Here is a 17,910-nt window from a genome sequence, read left to right on the forward strand (position 1 = left end):
ATCAAAGCCTGAAGGTTGCTGGCTCTGAGCAGGGCCTCATCAGAACAGCATCACTGGCTTGAGCATGGAGTTGCCCACATGATCCCAAAGCTCACCAGCTTCAGTTCAAAGGTCACTGGCTTGAGCAAGGGGACACAGGCTCAGCCCCAGTTAAGGCACATATGAGAAGCAATCAATTCACAACTAAAGTGAAAGCAGTTGTGGGTTGATGCATCTTTCTCTCTCTCAAAAAGAAAAAGAAGCGGTCCTTGTATGCAATGAGATATGTCTTAGCTATAAAAAGAAAAAAAAAAAAAGGAAATGTAGCTATTGGCAACAATATGGATAGACTTAGAGGATATTGTGCTGAGTGCAATATCAGAAAAAACCAAATGCAATACTATTTCACTTGTATGTGGAATCTAAAAACAAACAAACAAACAATGAGGCCCTGGCTGGTTGACTCAGTGGATAGAGCAGTGACCTTGTGTCCAGAAGACCTAAGTTCAATCCCTAGTCAGGGCACATATGAGAAACAATCATCTGCTTCTCTTCCCTTCTTCTCCCCCTTCTCTTACTCTTCCCCACCCACAGCAGTGGCTTGACTGGTTTGAGCGTCAGCTCCAGGCACTGCAGATAGCTTGGTTGATTCGAGCATCAGCCCCAGATAGGGGTTGCCAGGTAGATCCCGGCCGGGGTGCATGCAGGAGTCTGTCTCTCTATCTCCCCTCCTTTCACTTAAAAAAAAACAAAAACAAAAAAAAACAAGCAGGCTAGAAACAGACTGAGATTCATAGATGGAAGACATTTTGACAGTTAATTCCAGAATAGTCATGGGGATGTAAAGTACAGCGCAGGGAATATAGCCAATAATATTGTAATAACAATGTGTGATGCTGGATAGGTACTACACTTAACAGGGTGATCACTTCATAAGTTATATAAATGTATAATTACTGAGTTTTACACCTGAAACCAATGCTGTATGTCAACTGTAATTAATAAATGCCCTTATAATCCTACTCCTCAAAAATACATCAAAATAGGCCCTGGCCAGGTGGCTCCATGGATAAAGCATTGTATTGGTGCACCAAGGCTGCAGGTTTTGATTCCCAGTCAGGGCACATACAAGAAACAATCAATGAGTACATAATTAAATGGAACAACTAAGTGGAACAATGAGTTGATGCTTCTCTCTCTCTCTCTCTTCCTTTCCACTTCTCTCTTCTTAAATCAATAGAAAAAAATTTAAAAAGGCCCTGACTGTGACTCAATGGATAGAGTGTTGGCCCAGCATATGGATGTCCTGGGTTAGATTCCTGGTCAGAGCACACAGGAGAAGTGACCATCTGCTTCTTCACCTCCCTCTTCCTCTTATCTTTTCCTTCCCCTCCTGCAGCCAGTGACTCGACTGTTTTGAGCATGGCCTTAAGCACTGAGGATAGCTCCCTTGGACTGCATCAGCCTTAGGCACTAAAAATAGCTCGGTATTCAAGCATTGGCCCTAGATGGGAGATGCCAAGTGAATTCCAGTTAGGGTGTGTGTGGGCGTTTGTCTCTCTATCTCCCTTCCTCTCACCTAAACAAAACTAAACAAAACAAAAAACATCAAAATAGGCCAAGGTTTGGCAATATGGCAAAATTTTTATTTATTTTTAAAATTCGCTTATTTAAAATCCCCACTCTTCTTTGAATCCATATAAACCAAGCCCTTGCAAACAAACAAACAAAACAAAAACTGAGCTCAGAAGGTACATGAGTTTTCCAAGTCACAAAGCTACGTATGACAAAGCTGGGGGTGAAACAAACCCAGGTCTGACTGAAGCCCATGCTAGCCCCTATGCACTGATTTTTCTTCCTAATAAGGGGTGGTAGGGGCCTCAGGGATTGGTTCAGTAATGACACATATCTTCCAACTGGAATAAAACAGACAGCTTCTGACCTATGGTTGGCAAAGAACTCTGCATGTGATTCTAAGATGTGAGGAAGGAAGCAGGGTGTATCAGGAGTGACTGGCCACTATTAAAGAAGTTGGACAGAAGACAAAGACAGCAAGTAGAAGGAAGCTAAGGGAAAGAAACAAAGGCTGGACTTCTCCATATGATCCCATATTTTCCTTTACTGTTTAAAAACATTTCGGATGGGTTTTCTGTTACTTGCGCCTGAAAGCACCTGAGTTGATGACTGATGAAGGCTTGACTGTATATAGTTAAGAAGGACCTCAGAGTTGCCTAAGTCTCTGATGAGAAATCAGAAACCCAAAGCCAACAAAGTGACATGTCTGAAGTCATGCAGGGAATGAATATTTGAGCCAAGACCTAGAATCCTAGACTCTGAGGGGGCTGGATGTCACCCAATCTACATTCTGCCTTCAACCCCCAAGCCTCCAGATGATCTCATAGCCACTACCCAAGTGAACACCTCTAGGAATGGGTCCTTAAGGGAAGAATCCTTTAGTTCAAGAAGGGCCTGAATTCACAGAGCAACTTACTTCAGAGATGGCTAGAATGGAGTTTCTTACCACATTTAAAAAAAGGAACATTATTTTCTCCCAGCCTGGCCTTTAACCACTGGCACAAGCACTCATGGTGTATTTCTGCAGCAGTCAAAGGAGAGATCTTTTGTGGCTCCAAGTTTTCTCTTCAGGGTCTTAAGCTGGTCACGCCTTTAGGCTTCTGACCCTCATCCCTGGTTTGGACCTGTGGCCCCATGCAAGAACACAGCAAACATGGGACAGAAACCTTATGTATTGCAGAAAGCAATCTGGTTTCCTGCTTTGTCAAACAGCCTGGGACAGCCAGACCCGTGGTGGTACAGTGCATAAAGCATCAGCCTGAATGCTGAGGCTGCCAGTTTGAAACCCTGGGCTTGCCCGGTCAAGGTACATGTAAGAAGCAACTATGAGCTGATGCTTCCCATTCCTCCCCCGTACCTCCACCTTTCTCTCTCTCCCCTACAAAACCAATAAGTCTTAAACAAACAAACAAACAAACAAGCCCAGTCTGGAAAACAGTTCACTGCTTATAATGCAGTTAGTAGGTGGTGGAGGGTAGGGGAAGAGCAGCTGCCTGGGCAGCAGAGTTGGTTCCTGTATTGCTACTTAGCCATTTAACCAGGCTGCTGGGTCACCCTCAGCCAAGTTCATATGCTCTTTAGTCTTGGCTTCATGCTGGCCTCAGTGATGGCACCATTCTTCCTCAGGCATAGATGGTGTTGTGTTAAACAATCCACAACCCTAAAGATGTCTGACTCTGGCCTAACCAGGCAGTGGCGCAGTGTATAGAGCATCGAACTGGGATGCTGAGGACCCAGGTTCGAGACCCCGTGGTGCCAGCTTGAACGTGGGCTCATCTGGTTTGAGCAAAAAGCTCATCAACTTGGACCCAATGTTGCTGGCTCGAGCAAGGGGTTACTCGGTCTGCTGAAGGCCCACGGTCAAGGCACATATGAGAAAGCAATCAATGAACAACTATGTGTCGCAATGCGCAACGAAAAACTAATGATTGATGCTTCTCATCTCTCTGTTCCTGTCTGTCTGTCCCTGTCTATCTCTCTGTCTCTGTTAAAAAAAAAAAAAAAGATGTCTGACTCTGGAGCAGACACCAGGGCCACACAAAGCTGGGACACTTACTAACCATGGCTTAGGGAGGCATGAGCTAGAAGCACCAGTCCAGCCTCCTTCCAGCCCCAGCTGATGAGATTTAACAGTGATCCAGAAATGTAGCTCAATCAGAAGCTGCTGTAGTGCCAGTTAATCCAAAAAAAAAAAACACCTGACCAGGCAGGGGCGCAGTGAATAGAGCGCTGGACTTGGATGCTGAGGACCCAGGTTCGAGACCCCAAGGTCGCCAGCTTGAGTGCAGGCTCATGTGGTTTGAACAAAAGCTCACCAGCTTGGACCCAAGGTCGCTGGCTCAAGCAAGGGGTTACTCAGTCTGCTGAAGGCCTGTGGTCAAGGCACATATGAGAAAGCAATCAATGAACAACTAAGGTGTCGCAACGAAAAATGATGATTGATGCTTCTCATCTCTTTGTTCCTGTCTGTCCCTGTCTATCCCTCTGTCTCTGTAAACAAACAAACAAACAAACAAACAAACAAAAAGAAAACGCAAAAACCCACCAATCTTCATTATGAGAGGAGTATGGGTTAGGGTGGGGTGAGAAGTACTAACCCCACAGAAATCTCTTCTCAACCTGACACCTACTTCTTCACTTTGAACAAAGCTTTACCAATTCCTTTTATAGGGAAGTCCTGTTTAAAAGAGATATGCTGGTGGAATTTGGAGCACATGAAACCCAGAGAATTCACAGCATGAGAGGAATTTCGACTATCACAACTTTACTAAAGGGATTCTTTCCATACAGTTCCTCCTACTGTATTAAAAAGCTGATTGACTATTGTTACCTAAGAGGCAGGGAAGCTAATAACAGGATCCCTCAGGCACTTTAAGATAAAAGAGACTAAATTAATTTTAATGTTAATGGAAATACATAATTAGAATGCTCCAAATCTGAATAATCTAGTCTTTCAAAACTTCTGAAAAATAGGCGTCCAATCCAGAACCTTGTTGCCTGGCCAGGCCAGCCAGGATCCAAGTGTGCATTCGCAGAATAGCCTGGCAGTCATCAAACACCTCACAGCAGCCCACCTCACACCTTGCCAAGGCTGTCTCACTTTGGTCTAGCTGTCCCAGCCTCAAACAGGCTCTGGCACACAGGGCCGAGAAGCCAGAGGATGTCCTAACCCTTCTCAGCCTCTGAGGGAGGGTCCTTGGTTCTATCCTGAGCTGGCCATAAGAGCCTGAGCCACCTAGTTGGGTGGAAGATCACTGGTGACTCAGAGAAATTCTCAAGATGTGAAAGTGGGCTCTTCTGGCAGGTAGAAGGGAAAAGTAAAAAGCTGGGGGTGTGGGAAGAGGTGATGGATTGCTGCCTCAGCCAGAGAGCTCCCAGGAGCTGGACAGTTAAGACTGGGAAAACCTCAGAGTTCAAGACAAATCTTTGGTTTCCTTCCCAGTTGTCCAGCAACGCTGCACAGGCAGAAGAGGAGGCAGGGGTGATGAACAAGAGTTCCAGCCCAGAATGGTGAGGGTTACACAGCGCTGCAGCAGCCCTGGACCTGCCCCAGGAAAGGTGGGCATGCAGACAAAGGTTGTATGGCAGTAGGCATACACAGAGGATGTGAATGAGCACAGGTATGTCTCCACTTGCTGCCCAGCACCATTTCTGCTCAGTCCCCTGCCCCCACCAAAGCTCTCATGGGGCCAGAGGGATTGTAGTCTTTCATAGACTCAGCTATAGAGTTGGCATATGTGTTCCTGCTCCCAGTTGAAGGGCTCACCTTCAGAGGTGAGTGCATAAGACCCATCTGGACAGTGCAGTCTGGAGCTCTAAAACGGACTGCTCTGCCTATGTCGGGAGGGGGTTCTTCCCCATCTTCCTCCATGGCCTGCTTTTGTCCACAGAAAAAACAGGATGCCAAGGGTTCTGAAAGTTTCAGGTTTTTCCTTGTTATTATGTTTGTGATTTGGGGGCTCCTTGTATCCTCCCTGGTAGAGGCCTATTACAATAAAGGCCTGAAACACTGGCAGAGCTGGGCTCAGATCCAGAGTGGACTTCAATGCTCACGCTCTTTCTGCTAAATGCCTGTTTCTCCCAAGAATTTATTAAGGACCTAAGTCCTGCACTGCTTTGTTCTCTCCAGAAGCATCAGACATTCTCAAGGCTTTAGAAAACAAAGCTAATTCAGAGTTTTTTCCCTGGGAGTACGACATGGAAATAGTAGTACGGGGTAGCAAGGAAGTGCCTTCCCTAAGTACCAGCCCATCCCTCAAATCTAAGCCGCTGCCCATGCTCAGCTTTCACCTCATCTAGGGAGCATCATTCCTACAGCAACTGCAGCCGCACCTGTCCATGTGGCTGAGCTGCTCCCATTCTAGCTGTGCAGTCATCTGAGGCTTGCCCAGCCATGCACATCTAGTCCAGCTCCCTATTATCTGTTCTCCTCACTGCTCCACTAATTCAGACGCAAAATGTAAGAGCCAGAAGGGGCTTGAAGGATCTATATCTATCTCTTCAATGAGAATGCGAGGTCTGCAGGGAAGTGGGTGGAGTGGTAGGCTGAGACCTGCCAAAGGCAACAGGTGCAGGCAGTCCCGACTCCCTGCCCATCACATCACAACCACTATACCATCTGCCAGGGCTCCAGAAGAGAGTCTCAAACCACTCTACAAACCAGTTCTTTCTGTGTACCCAATGTTAACCCATCTTCCAAATAGTAAGTTGGCTTGCAAGCTTGTCAATTTCCTCTGGCCTCCTAAGTATACTGCCCGCCAGGCACCACCTCAGGTGCTAGAACCACACTCTCCAGCCTTAGTAAGACGGGAGGGGTAGCCATCTCTACCACTAGAGGTTTTGGAGCTCCTCACCTGGCTTTGGGGACCTCCAGAGGACTGCTACCTATCCTGAAAAAGTTGTCAGAATGGTTCGAGGAGGAGGAGCTGGAAGACTTGGCTTCTAACAGCCCCTGATGGGAAGGCAGACGGTCCTCCGAGGGCTGCGGCCGGTTCCAGAGCACACTCTGTGGAGAGGATGAGTGGCTCTTCCTCCTGCAGTGGAAAGAGTAGGGCTGTTGGCCAAGGGGATGCCCCAGGCAAGCCCACAGCCTCCTTTTAACAAACATCAGGGCCCAGTCTTTATTTCTAGGAAAATGCCATATGGGAGTGGGAATACATCAGTAATCCCTTAGGCTTGGCCTTGGGCAGCAAGAGCTGGGTCTTAACAAAGGACTGTGGCATCCAAATAACACCTTAGAGCAAAATAGATCCTTAACTAACAGTTCAGTAACTGCCCCTCCCTCCAAATGTTATACAAAATCTTGAGCCATTTGTCTACGGAGAAAGTCATCAGGTTCTCAGATTTCATTAGATTCTCAAATTAGTTGACTCAAACAAGTATCCAATTCCCAATCATTTTGTACTCACCTCTTGTTTTCTTCTTTCTAAACTGGCACCCCACTTCCTAGGCAAATAATCCAAGGAGCTCCCCAGGGAGTCCCTTTAACATTCAGCTTTCCTTCACCCAACCCTGTGGCTTCTTCCTTCATAGGCAGCCCCAGCCCTTTATGCTTCTGGGTCGCCACAGGTAGTGCCCCTCACCAACCAGATGGCTGGCCCCCAAGGCCCAGAAGAGCCAGCAGGGCATGGAGCTGTGCTCTTGGCCCTACTGTCAGGGGCCCCTTTGTTCCTGGGACTCCCTGGAGCTGATGACCCTGGGCCACAGCTGTGAGCAAGCTTAGTTCCAGCCTGGCCCCTCACCAAGCTGCTTGAGTCTGTGCTCCTGCAGGGACCAGCTCTATGGCCTCATAGGTGAAGCTCCCAGTGGCTCCTGGGGAGCTCTCCATGACCAGAGAGAAGTCGCTGCCAAGGCTGGTGGTGCTGCCACGGTCCTTTCGTCCTGAAAGAGGCCAATGCCATCAGTTCAGCACATTATCTTCTCCCACTACTGGTCCCCCACCTCTTTCATACTGTGAAACTGGAGAAAGAAGTTTCTAGAACAAAAAATTCCTGTGTGGTCTATTCTCAGATGCAGAGAGGAAGGGAAATCTGCTGGGGCCTGTGACTCACTCAGCATGCAGATATCTTCCAAGGTGAAGCCTGTATCCCGGGCTGGCAAACTTTTCCTCCTGTAAACAGAGCCCAGAATGGTGAATTCCAGATTGGGCTGGGGATTCCTTTGACCCCTCTTCCCCATGCTGCCCACCTGAGAAAAAAGCTCCAACACATTAGCAACTCATGGAGACAAATCCTACCTAGAGTGTTGCAAAATGCCAGACACACTTCTGAGAGGCCAGCAAAGCCTGGCTCCTTCCTACTAGCTTGGCCCCCTAGAGTTCAAGTCTGGCCAAACACAACAGGAGCTTGAATTTGGAAGGCAAGGGAACTCAGAAAAGATATCAATTCTCACAGAGATCCTAAGGCGATTGCCAGGCAAGCCTCCTGAATTTTCCAGGCTTGCAGCAGACTCAGTTCTGTGGTAATGGGCTGCACAGCGGTGCAGACATACTACGCAGTCACCCAGGGAGGGCAATAACCAGGCAAGCAGAATTGGCTACTAAGGCTGGGTCAGTGGAGTTAGAAGTCCTCTTGTCCATGGGCTGGCTTTTCCTGCAGCAAAGCACTCTGTTCTCCTAGTTACCAGAGACAACTCATCTGTCCCAAAACCTTTCTGATAATATGACTGCAGGCTAAACCCAGCCCTGCCTCACATGCAGAAGAGCCTCTTCAGCCACTGGCCTTCACTAGGGACTCCTACCCTGGCCTCAAGGGGAAGGCATGGAAAGGAGGCCAGCCTGCCAGGCATGCAGGAAAGCAGGACATGAATAAGATGACCAATACGACCCTGCCTGCCCCAGAGAGGCCCTTCACAGAGCACACTGGCCCCAGTGTGAGACAGCAGGCTTCTCCTTACCTCTGTGTCTTCAGAGAAGAGAACTCCTCGGATATGATATGCTTCAAAAAATTGAAGCAGAAGAAGAAAATCTGAAGAAACAAAAAAAGCAGCTCATGTGAAAAGATGGCCTTCTTCAAAGAGAAGAACTGGGTGGCAGAATGCCCAGGAGGGCAGCCAGCCACCCTGGCCAACCCTCTGCTGGACAGCAGCCCTGTTTTGGTGACCCTGCTGGATATTCTGGTCTATAAATGGTATGGGTGGTAGAGAGGGCTTAGCAGGCCAGGCAAATGCACTTGGGCTGGGACACGGAAGGAAGGGATCATGCAAGACGGTAAGCCAGGGATTTTCCAAACTCTTCAAATTCAACACGCATGTTCTCAATTTATTGAAAAGGATGAAGAGCACAGCAACTTCTCCTCTCAGCCTCTCCTAAGAACCCCGGGAGAAAGGCTAACAGAGGACAACTGGGAGAGATTATTCTGGGGCAAGGAGATGAACACAAATTGAGGAACAAAATAGAAGGGAAAGGGTTCAGATATTGTAAGGGGAAGCCCAGAAATAGTGGTTCAGGAGAATCAGGGGTGAGGGGTAGTCACTGTCTAGCCCAGGGGTCCCCAAACTTTTTTCACAGGGGGCCAGTTCACTGTCCCTCAGACCATTGGGGGGCCAGACTATAAAAAAAACTATGTACAAATCCCTATGCACACTGCGCATATCTTATTTTAAAGTAAAAAAAAACAAACAGGAACAAATACAGTATTTAAAATAAAGAACAAGTAAATTTAAATCAACAAACTGACCAGTATTTCAATGGGAACTATGCTCCTCTCACTGACCACCAATGAAAGAGGTACCCCTTCCAGAAGTGCGGTGGGGGCCGGATAAATGGCCTCAGGGGGCCGCATGCGGCCCACGGGCCGTAGTTTGGGGACCCCTGGTCTAGCCTATGGGGCAGGTCTAGGTCTGAAGTGGGCATGGACAAAAGAGGCTCCTAACTTCTAGTTACATCCCCACCACCCCTCTCCCTTCCAGCCATCGTATTAATCAGATGGACCTCCTTTAAATGCACACAAGGCACAGTCTTTGTAATTTTTAAACTCCATAATGATTCTGAAAGGTGTGGCCCACGAACCACTCATGCTATCCCAGAGCCCTTGTGTGATTTCCACAAAACAAAACAAAGTAAAACAAACAGAGAGGGGTGTCAGGTCAGTATGAAAATGTTGTGTTACATAAAATTAAACAGGTGTTTTCACCAAAAATTTTTTAGTCTTTTATATGTTAATGTGCTGTGAACATCAAAGACAAGGAAGGAGAACAGTGTTGTTTAACAGACCTCAGTTTTCTGTTTTTATTTTTTAAAGCATTAATTTCTTTTTTTTTTAAACTGATGTTAGAGAGAGGACAGGAAAGACAGATACACCGATCTGTTGTTCCTGTATGTGCCCTGACAGGAATCACATTTTGAGATGACACACTAACCAACTGAGCCATCCAGCCAGGACTTTTTTTTTTAAACCATAATGTAAAGTTTTATCCGTCAAATATAGAAGTTGGAATTGTGGAGCATGTTTTGCTTGACTGCTGCACAGTAAACAAGAGGTTTATAGAAATTTTTGATGGGTAAGGTTAAAAATGAGCATGGCCAGAAAGGTGGGAATGGAGCAGGGAAGGGCAGAGGGGAAGCTCCAGTCAGAGAAGACTGGCCAGGGTGAGTCATGACCCTCAGGGATGCAGGGGTACGGGTGCCCCTCTGAGTTAGCACCTAGGCAACACAGATGGGCTGGTTGTCGCCAAAAAAAAGAAATTAATGCTTTAAAAAATAAAAACAGAAAACTGAGGTCTGTTAAACAACACTGTTCTCCTTCCTTGTCTTTGATGTTCACAGCACATTAACATATAAAAGACTAAAACATTTTTGGTGAAAATACCTGTTTAAACGCCCTCCGCAAAACTGCCCCCTACCATGCAATCCACTGGACAAATAAAAGCCTTCTTATCCCATGCCCTGGCCGGTTGGCTCAGTGGTAGAGCGTCGGCCTGGCGTGCAGGAGTGCCGGGTTCGATTCCTGGCCAGGGCACACAGGAAAAGTGCCCATCTGCTTCTCCACCCATCCCCCTCTCCTCCCTCTCTGTCTCTCTCTTCCCCTCCCGCAGCCAAGGCTCCACTGGAGCAAAGTTGGCCCAGGCGCTGAGGATGGCTCTGTGGCCTCTGCCTCAGGCACTAGAATGGCCCTGGTTGCAACAGAGCGGCGCCCCAGAGGGGCAGAGCATTGCCCCCTGGTGGGCATGCCGGGTGGATCCCAGTTGGGCACATGCAGGAGTCTGTCTGCCTCCCTGTTTCCAACTTCAGAAAAATACAAAAAAAAAAAAAAAAGCTTTCTTATCCCCCCCTCAGGCACCTCCAACAAGGGTTATGAATTATAAAAACAACAAAAACATTCAAATGGTTATATACAAAATGCTGTTCTGGTGCTCGCTTCAGCAGCACATACACTGAAATGCTATTCTGCATCTTTCTGTCTCAAAGACAGCAGCTGCCCTCTCCCCTCAGCTTCCCACCTACCATCTCTACCTACCATCCCTCTCATTCCCCCACACCAAGATGAAGAGGCCTCAGGCCATGGGGGAGGGCTACATCCTGAGGGGCTGCCACAGTAGAAAGCATCAATGTCTTAAGTGTCCAATGGGGGCAAGAGAAAAGCACACACCCTGAAGACCAACCCTCCCAGCTGAGGATACCCCCTTGAATAGCTGAGAGATAGCCAGGGTTTAAATCCAGACTGCAATAGGCTTAGCCTCATCTTCTGTGGAGTCTCTGAAGGCAGAATCTGGCCTGCTTTTGGGGTTGGGAGGGAGACGGCATAGAGGGCAGAATGTCCTGGAATGCCAATGAGTCTCAAAATGAGAGACTGCAAAGGGGCTTTACACTTCAGTTTCAATGCCAAAGTCAATGTCTCTAACAGAGTTCGTGGAGGCCTCTGAGGAACTGGCTTATGAGCTCTGTAGCCCTGGCAGATGCGATAAGTGCTTGGAAAAGAGATTTGGATGGGGCGAGGAGCAGCTATGAGGGCGGAACAAAGGGAGGAGGCATAAGATAAGATGCCTGGAAAAGGAGGCCAGCTCAGGAGAGTGAGAAAGATGCTTCAGGAAAATAAGGGGAAACAAGAGGGCAGAAGAAAAACAGCTAACACTGGGTGATAGCTCCCACACTGGGCATATGGACTCATTCTCACTGTGAGACAGCACAGCAGACAGCAGGAGACTCAAGGTTAATCACATTACCCAAGGTTACCCAGGGTTTTTTTTAAAGCAGGACAACCTGGATTCAAACTCAGGGCTTTTTTGTCGTTGTTGGTTTTGTGTTGGGTTTTTTTTTTAAGTGAGAGGAGGGGAGATAGTGAGACAGACTCCTGCACCAGGATCCAACTGACAAACCCCTTCTGGGGCCAATGCTTGAATTAATTGAGCCATTTTTAGTCTCGAGGCTGACATGCTTGGACCAACAGGGGAAGAGGGTGAGAAGGGGATGAGGGGAGAGAAGCAGATGGTCACTTCTCTTGTGTGGTTTGACTGGGAATCGAACCTAAGACATCCACACACCAAACTGATGCTTTATCTACTGAGCCAACCGGACAGGGCCTCAATCTGAGGTTTGACTATATGTCTGTTTGTGGGGAAAACCAGAATACTAAAGAGGCAAAGACCGAAAAGCAGCTAGAAAGATGGGGTATGGAGAGGGCAGAGAAGAGCAGAAAGAAGGGACAACCCCCAGAAAGGAAGGAGGCCCTGAACCCCAGCTGGCCGCCTGTTGGTGAGGAGTAGGGCAAGACCCTACTTGCATGGAGGGCCCTGGGCTTAAAAGTTGCTGAGTGGGCGTGACGAGAATAGAGAGGACAGGGAATAGCATCTGTGTTATAGCTGTAAGAATGAGGGGCATGGAAAAGAACTTGAAAATCAGTTCCAGAGCTGAGTGGAAAAAACAAGGTCACCCTTAAGGACGGCAGTAAAAGCAAGAGGAAAAGGACTGACACACGAAGGTCACAGGCAGTGTTATCTCCACAGTGCAGGAAAGGAAATGAGTCTCAGAACATGGGCTACTGTGCTGGTGCTTTTCCTGCCATGCTGCCTAATCCTAGCACACACTGGGAAAGGAACCGCCCCTAAGTGTGGCTACCAAACAAACCATCATCCTGCCCTTCTTGTGGGTGAAAGAGCCTAAGCTCTCAGAGCCCTGGCATGTGCTCGCAGACTTTGAGCAGTACCCACCTCCTCTCCTTTGCTGAGCCGATCTACCAACATGTGCCTGCAACAAAAACACAAGAAGGTCAAAGAGAGCAATGCCAAGACAGGCAGGCAAATAGGAACTCAAGTCATGGGGACGGTGGCTTTGACAGCATAACCTCAGGTGGGCATGACCAGCACCTTTCAGTCTCTCCCAAGGGGGTGGGAGTGTCCTCACCTCTGACATTGTCACAGAAGCCACTACACCATGTACACACAGAAACGTAGTTTTGTTGTTGTTTTTTTAATTCATTTTTAGAGAGGAGAGAGAGAGGGAGAAAGAGAGACAGAGAGGGAGAGAGAGACAGAGAGAGAGGAGGGGGGAGGAGCAGGAAGCATCAACTCCCATATGTGCCTTGACCAGGCAAGCCCAGGGTTTCGAACCGGCGACCTCATTTCCAGGTCGACGCTTTATCCACTGCGCCACCACAGGTCAGGCACAGAAACGTAGTTTTCAAGGCACTGCTCCCACCCCAAACCTGACATTCCCCGAAGGCTTACCCAAAGAGGAACCAGTCATAGGCCACGGTGAGGTAGAGGATCTCAGCAGGCTTCAGGGACATGTGGATGAGCCCATCCTGGAAGAGACCGGGGAGATATGCCAAGATTGGGAAAATGCCTCCCTGTGACAAAGCCTCCTCTCATTCCAGCTGAGCCACAATCACAACCACAAACCCAGTGACAAGACTGCCCAAGAGTCAGAAACAGGGTTAAACACATCATCTCCACTTTCCAAATCTCTACTTTCTGGAGAGAGTTCTAACATTCCCAAAGGGTGTATTTTGGAATGGGCCTCTAAATGCTCCCTGATCCCACAGCCCAGCTCAGCCCAGTCCAGCCCAGCCCATCCATACTCACAGCCCACAAGGAAAGGCGCAGAAGAGAGATGAAGAGGGGGGTCCGATCCCAGCCTGAGATACAGTGTACCAGCAGCCCACTGTCATCTGCTCAGGAACCACAGAACAAGAGGCCCAGAAGAGAAGCAAACGTAAGCTGATGAGAAGAAAATATATCACCCCCTTGGCCTGGTGAGAGCCAGTCACCCCCAGTCTCCTTCTTCCTAGTGGGCCTTGCCAAGTTCTTCCTCAATCTAGTTATAGGAAGGAGTGCGTGGTGGGCATTTGTCTGTCTGCAACATCTCTTTCTTCTGACTAGTTCTTAGAGTACTTTTAGGGGAACAGTGATGCTTGGATAGTCCACTCGGCCCAGATCATGTAGGTGGGGCTCACCTGCATCTCACAACCCAGCATTTCTCAAGGAGGCTAGGTACTACAGGTATTTTAGGGGAAAACAACTCACTGTGCAGTTATCCCAAGAACATTCAGGAACCTTGTCAAACACCCACCAAATGCTAATAACCTACAACACTTAGTTAATAAAACCCCAACTCTACAGATGCCCCCTTGAGTTGTAGAGAGAACCACTGCCCAATTCCAGGAACAGGAATGTGCTTTTTTTCAAATCTGGACCCAGTGACTGGTTCAGAGATGGGCACTTGACCCAAACTGAGTGAATGAGCATGTGCTCTGGTACAGAGCAGTCTCTCTTCTGGGGGAGTTAAGATGGCAGGAAATAAGTCAAGAATGGTTGCCAGCCATAAAGCTAATTAGACAGTGGGTATGAGAAATGAGAAGAGATTCTTTGTAGTATTTGTCAGGTGCCTGGCTCTGCTCTGGGCCTTGTTGGTTATATAAACTAATACATTTCCACTTGTACAAACAAGTACAATCCCACAAATTCCTGATTGATACAAGAGTCAGCCTGCCCCAGAGACACCAAGTGTTACAGGCCCATCAAATCAGAACGGCCAACTGGGGCAGGTTGACTGGCCCTAATAAGAACAGTGCAGAAACATCCTGCATGTGATTCAGAGAATAACAAGTTCATAATTTTGTTTTCTAGGGTTTGAGGACATGGAATAAGCTGCCAATGGACAAGGGAATCCCCAAATCCTCCTACCATAGAACAAAAGGTACTGTGCAGCCCTAGCAACACATCCTCAGTGTCAGGACATGGGAACAACCAGGAGATCTAATGGCTTGAGGGCTCAGGCACAAGCAGACTCACCATCGCTGTTAATTATGGAAAGCAGCAGTTTAAGGTAGTTTTGTGTTTGTTGCACCAGGTCCCAACTCTGTCAGGGAAGAAGGATAAAAAGGGTCTAGGAATAGATAGATACTTAACTCATACTGGGAATTTGTGAAGTATTTAAATAACAAATAAAAATTATAATAAATAAAAAGTATTTAAATTTAAATTAAAAAATGCTAGAAGTTATTCTGGGGCAACAAATACTCAGAGATCTTGATCCCAAATCCTAAATAATTGGACTTCATTCCCCATTTTGAGAGCTCCTTCCACCTCTCCTGCACCCTCACCCCACGGGCCCCTCTTACTTGGTCAGTGCACTCTATCCCAACATGATGGTGAGGAAGGAGAAGCCATGCAGGGGCCTGGGCAACCCACAGCCCCACAACCACCACCAGCAGCCATCTGTTAGCCTCCTCTAAGCCCTTGGATCCCCACATGGCTCTCTGGCGGGTTAAGAGAAGCAAACAAAGAGCCTTAAGCTGGTGGCCACTGTTGCCAAACAGAAAAGAGCCATTTCTTCACCTGCTATCACATCACAGAAACTAAGGAAAATATCAACTATCTCATCAACCATGTTCCATTCACTTTTTACTGCTATTCACTGCATACTGTCTTTTGATGAATAACAAATGGAGTCTGTTTGGCAGACTGAATATTTTAACACTAGAGGCCCATAGGTGAGAGACGAAAAATAGGCAAAAGCTGTAAAGAGACTGAGAGCTCTGTTCTAGCCCAAGTAAGAGATCTAGACCAGGTGCTCTTAGAATCTGGAATTCAATAAGGGGCTTGACCCAGTTCTGTAGCTCATGTCCCCCCCACTGGGGGCAACCTCTCAACACTCTGCTTATCAGTGTTCTAGGGCTGTGCGGAAAGGGTGAAGAATGCCAGTGAGAGACCCCTCCCGGGGGAGGCTGAGCTCGACACCTGTAATTGGAATGGTTTTCCCAGGAATTTAAAACAGGCTCATTTAGCTGACCCTCCACAGCCCCTGGAGAGTTCTGACCCACTTTCAGCAGCTCCAGAGACAGTGCTGCAGTGCTGCACTAATAGAGTCATTATCCATAGTGGCACAGGGGTCTCTACACTCATCTGGCTCAAACATGTCAGACACACCACTGCCAACGGATTTCCTCAGAGTTATAATTCTCACAGGGTGAGGAGAAGCAGGAGCAGAAGGCAGGAGCTAGGCTGCACACAGCCCAGGGAAGTCAGGTGACCTGGAGAAAACTGAAGCAGTCAGGAGTGGTCAGGGCCCGATCAGGGACCAGAACCTGCAGAGCCTCAACTATGGTGGTTATTCAAAGAGGACACTGACAAGCAGGGAGAGACAGCAAATTCAAAAAGAGCCCAGCGCTGGGGTAGGAACCACAGGCTGAGGAGTAATGGGTTGATAGAGGTGCAAGGTCACAGAGCTACACTGAGCTGGGGTATGAACCCAGCCCTGCCAGACTTCGAAATTCACATTCTTAGTCACATGCAGGGACTTTTCCTATAATATCAAAGTACGAAATAAGTTTGAGGGGATTGTAGAATGTGAGGGAGACCTGAGAAATGCACTAAAATCTAGGTTCATGTGACTCTTCTGACACGCTCCATGAAAGTCTCTGGGTGCAGAGTTGAGTACCACACCTCTGCTTATGTTCCTATGCCTGGAGTACTTTCTCCCTGGCTGGCAAACTCCACATGCAAAGGCCAAGCCCCATTATCTCTTCTCCACAGTCTTCTGCAGCCACTGGTCAATACCTCTACTATGCAGGTGACCATTATGTTGTTGCCTCTTTCCCAAGATAGAGCCCAGTAAGGACAGAGGCCATTTTGGCATCTCTGCATCTCCAACATTTAGTGCTTAGGGGCCAGAACACACCCTTAGAATGTCCCTTCACTGCCTATTCACAGTCAGGGGCTGGCTTGAGGAGAAGCAGACACTGGAGGGGGTTCTAGGGCACAAAAGGAAAAAAACCGATCTCTATGGAATTCAGTCTGGTTGCATGAAGGGCATCAAGACCCACACACGTACAGCCACAAGTGCCCCCACTTGTGAACATCACTGAAGGCCTGCCCTGGGACATAGTGGTGAATAATGATCTCAGCCCTCATGGGGCTGCAGGAGAGCAAAGGCAGAGTGAACTGCTGCAGGTGTACTGACTGAAAGGAGACCTCTAGGATGCGGTGGGACCATATAATTGGTGAGGTGACCCTAGATGATCCATGGGGACTACGGGGGAGGCTTCTTGGAGGTGGTGCCATGCATAGAAGAAGAGGGGAGAGAAAGCAGAAAAGTATTTCTGGTAGACAGAACAACACATACAAACCTGGATCTTCCCTAAGGGGCTGAAAAGAGGCTCATGTGGCTGGAGGAGAGAATGGCCAGCCAGTCACAAGAATAAGGCTGGGACGTGGGAAGCTGGGCGGGCCACATAAAGGTCCTTGGACTATATTCTGAGGAAAATGTAGTCAGTGGTGGGTTCAGGGAAGGAGATGACAATGACGACCTTGTTCTATGGTTTGAGTATTACTATCTGTGAGGACCTATTTCAGTGCAGTACATTCACTGTTTCCAGTTACCCCTCAGAGTGCCTCACAGTCAGGCACGAGACTCACTAAGATGGCAGTGGCCTGGACCAGGCTAAGAGATGGAAGCAAGAACAACTGGAGAGTTTCACCGGGGGCAGAGATTTAGAGAATTGATGGGACCTGGCAATGGATGTGGTGGGAGAAAAGTACCCAAGTTTTGAGTCTGAGCATCTAGGTAAGGGGTGGAGGGCCAGCGGTATTGTAGGTTGTGGCAAATTCCGTTTTGGACAGCTCGAGTTTGAGGTGGCTGCATGGAGGGACACCTGCAGAAGGTGATGTAGTTGTACATCACCTGGCCTGGGCAAAGTGGCAGTGGGCTAATGGGGTGAATGAGTGAGATCACCAGGGGAAATGAGAAGTAACGGGGAGTCCTGGACCCCATGCTGAAAGGCTAGAACCCATATCTGGCTGAGCAAAAGGATGGTAGGATGCCCAATGAGACCAGTTGAGCAACTGGAGAGATGGGAATCACAGGAAGAAGCCCTGCCCCTCTACTTTTGTGCCCAGAACGTTATTTGTGTTCACTCCCTT

At 48.0% G+C, this 17,910-nt stretch overlaps 1 protein-coding gene across 3 annotated transcripts in view; it reads right to left on the reverse strand.

Annotated features, from left to right (window-relative positions):
* Positions 1–17,910, reverse strand: part of MTMR14 (myotubularin related protein 14) — a 70,500-nt gene that overhangs the window by 13,415 nt on the left and 39,175 nt on the right. For all 3 annotated transcript variants that reach the window (XM_066244868.1, XM_066244866.1, XM_066244869.1), the window contains 8 exons: positions 14,782–14,848; positions 13,573–13,658; positions 13,216–13,292; positions 12,700–12,736; positions 8,449–8,519; positions 7,605–7,663; positions 7,296–7,434; positions 6,408–6,587 (listed from right to left, as the gene is read on the reverse strand). In XM_066244868.1, the coding sequence (XP_066100965.1) occupies positions 6,408–6,587; positions 7,296–7,434; positions 7,605–7,663; positions 8,449–8,519; positions 12,700–12,736; positions 13,216–13,292; positions 13,573–13,658; positions 14,782–14,848 (716 nt within the window). The remainder of the gene's footprint in view (positions 1–6,407; positions 6,588–7,295; positions 7,435–7,604; positions 7,664–8,448; positions 8,520–12,699; positions 12,737–13,215; positions 13,293–13,572; positions 13,659–14,781; positions 14,849–17,910) is intronic.

Source organism: Saccopteryx bilineata, chromosome 10 (genome assembly GCF_036850765.1).
Source record: "Saccopteryx bilineata isolate mSacBil1 chromosome 10, mSacBil1_pri_phased_curated, whole genome shotgun sequence".
Lineage (NCBI taxonomy): Eukaryota > Metazoa > Chordata > Mammalia > Chiroptera > Emballonuridae > Saccopteryx > Saccopteryx bilineata.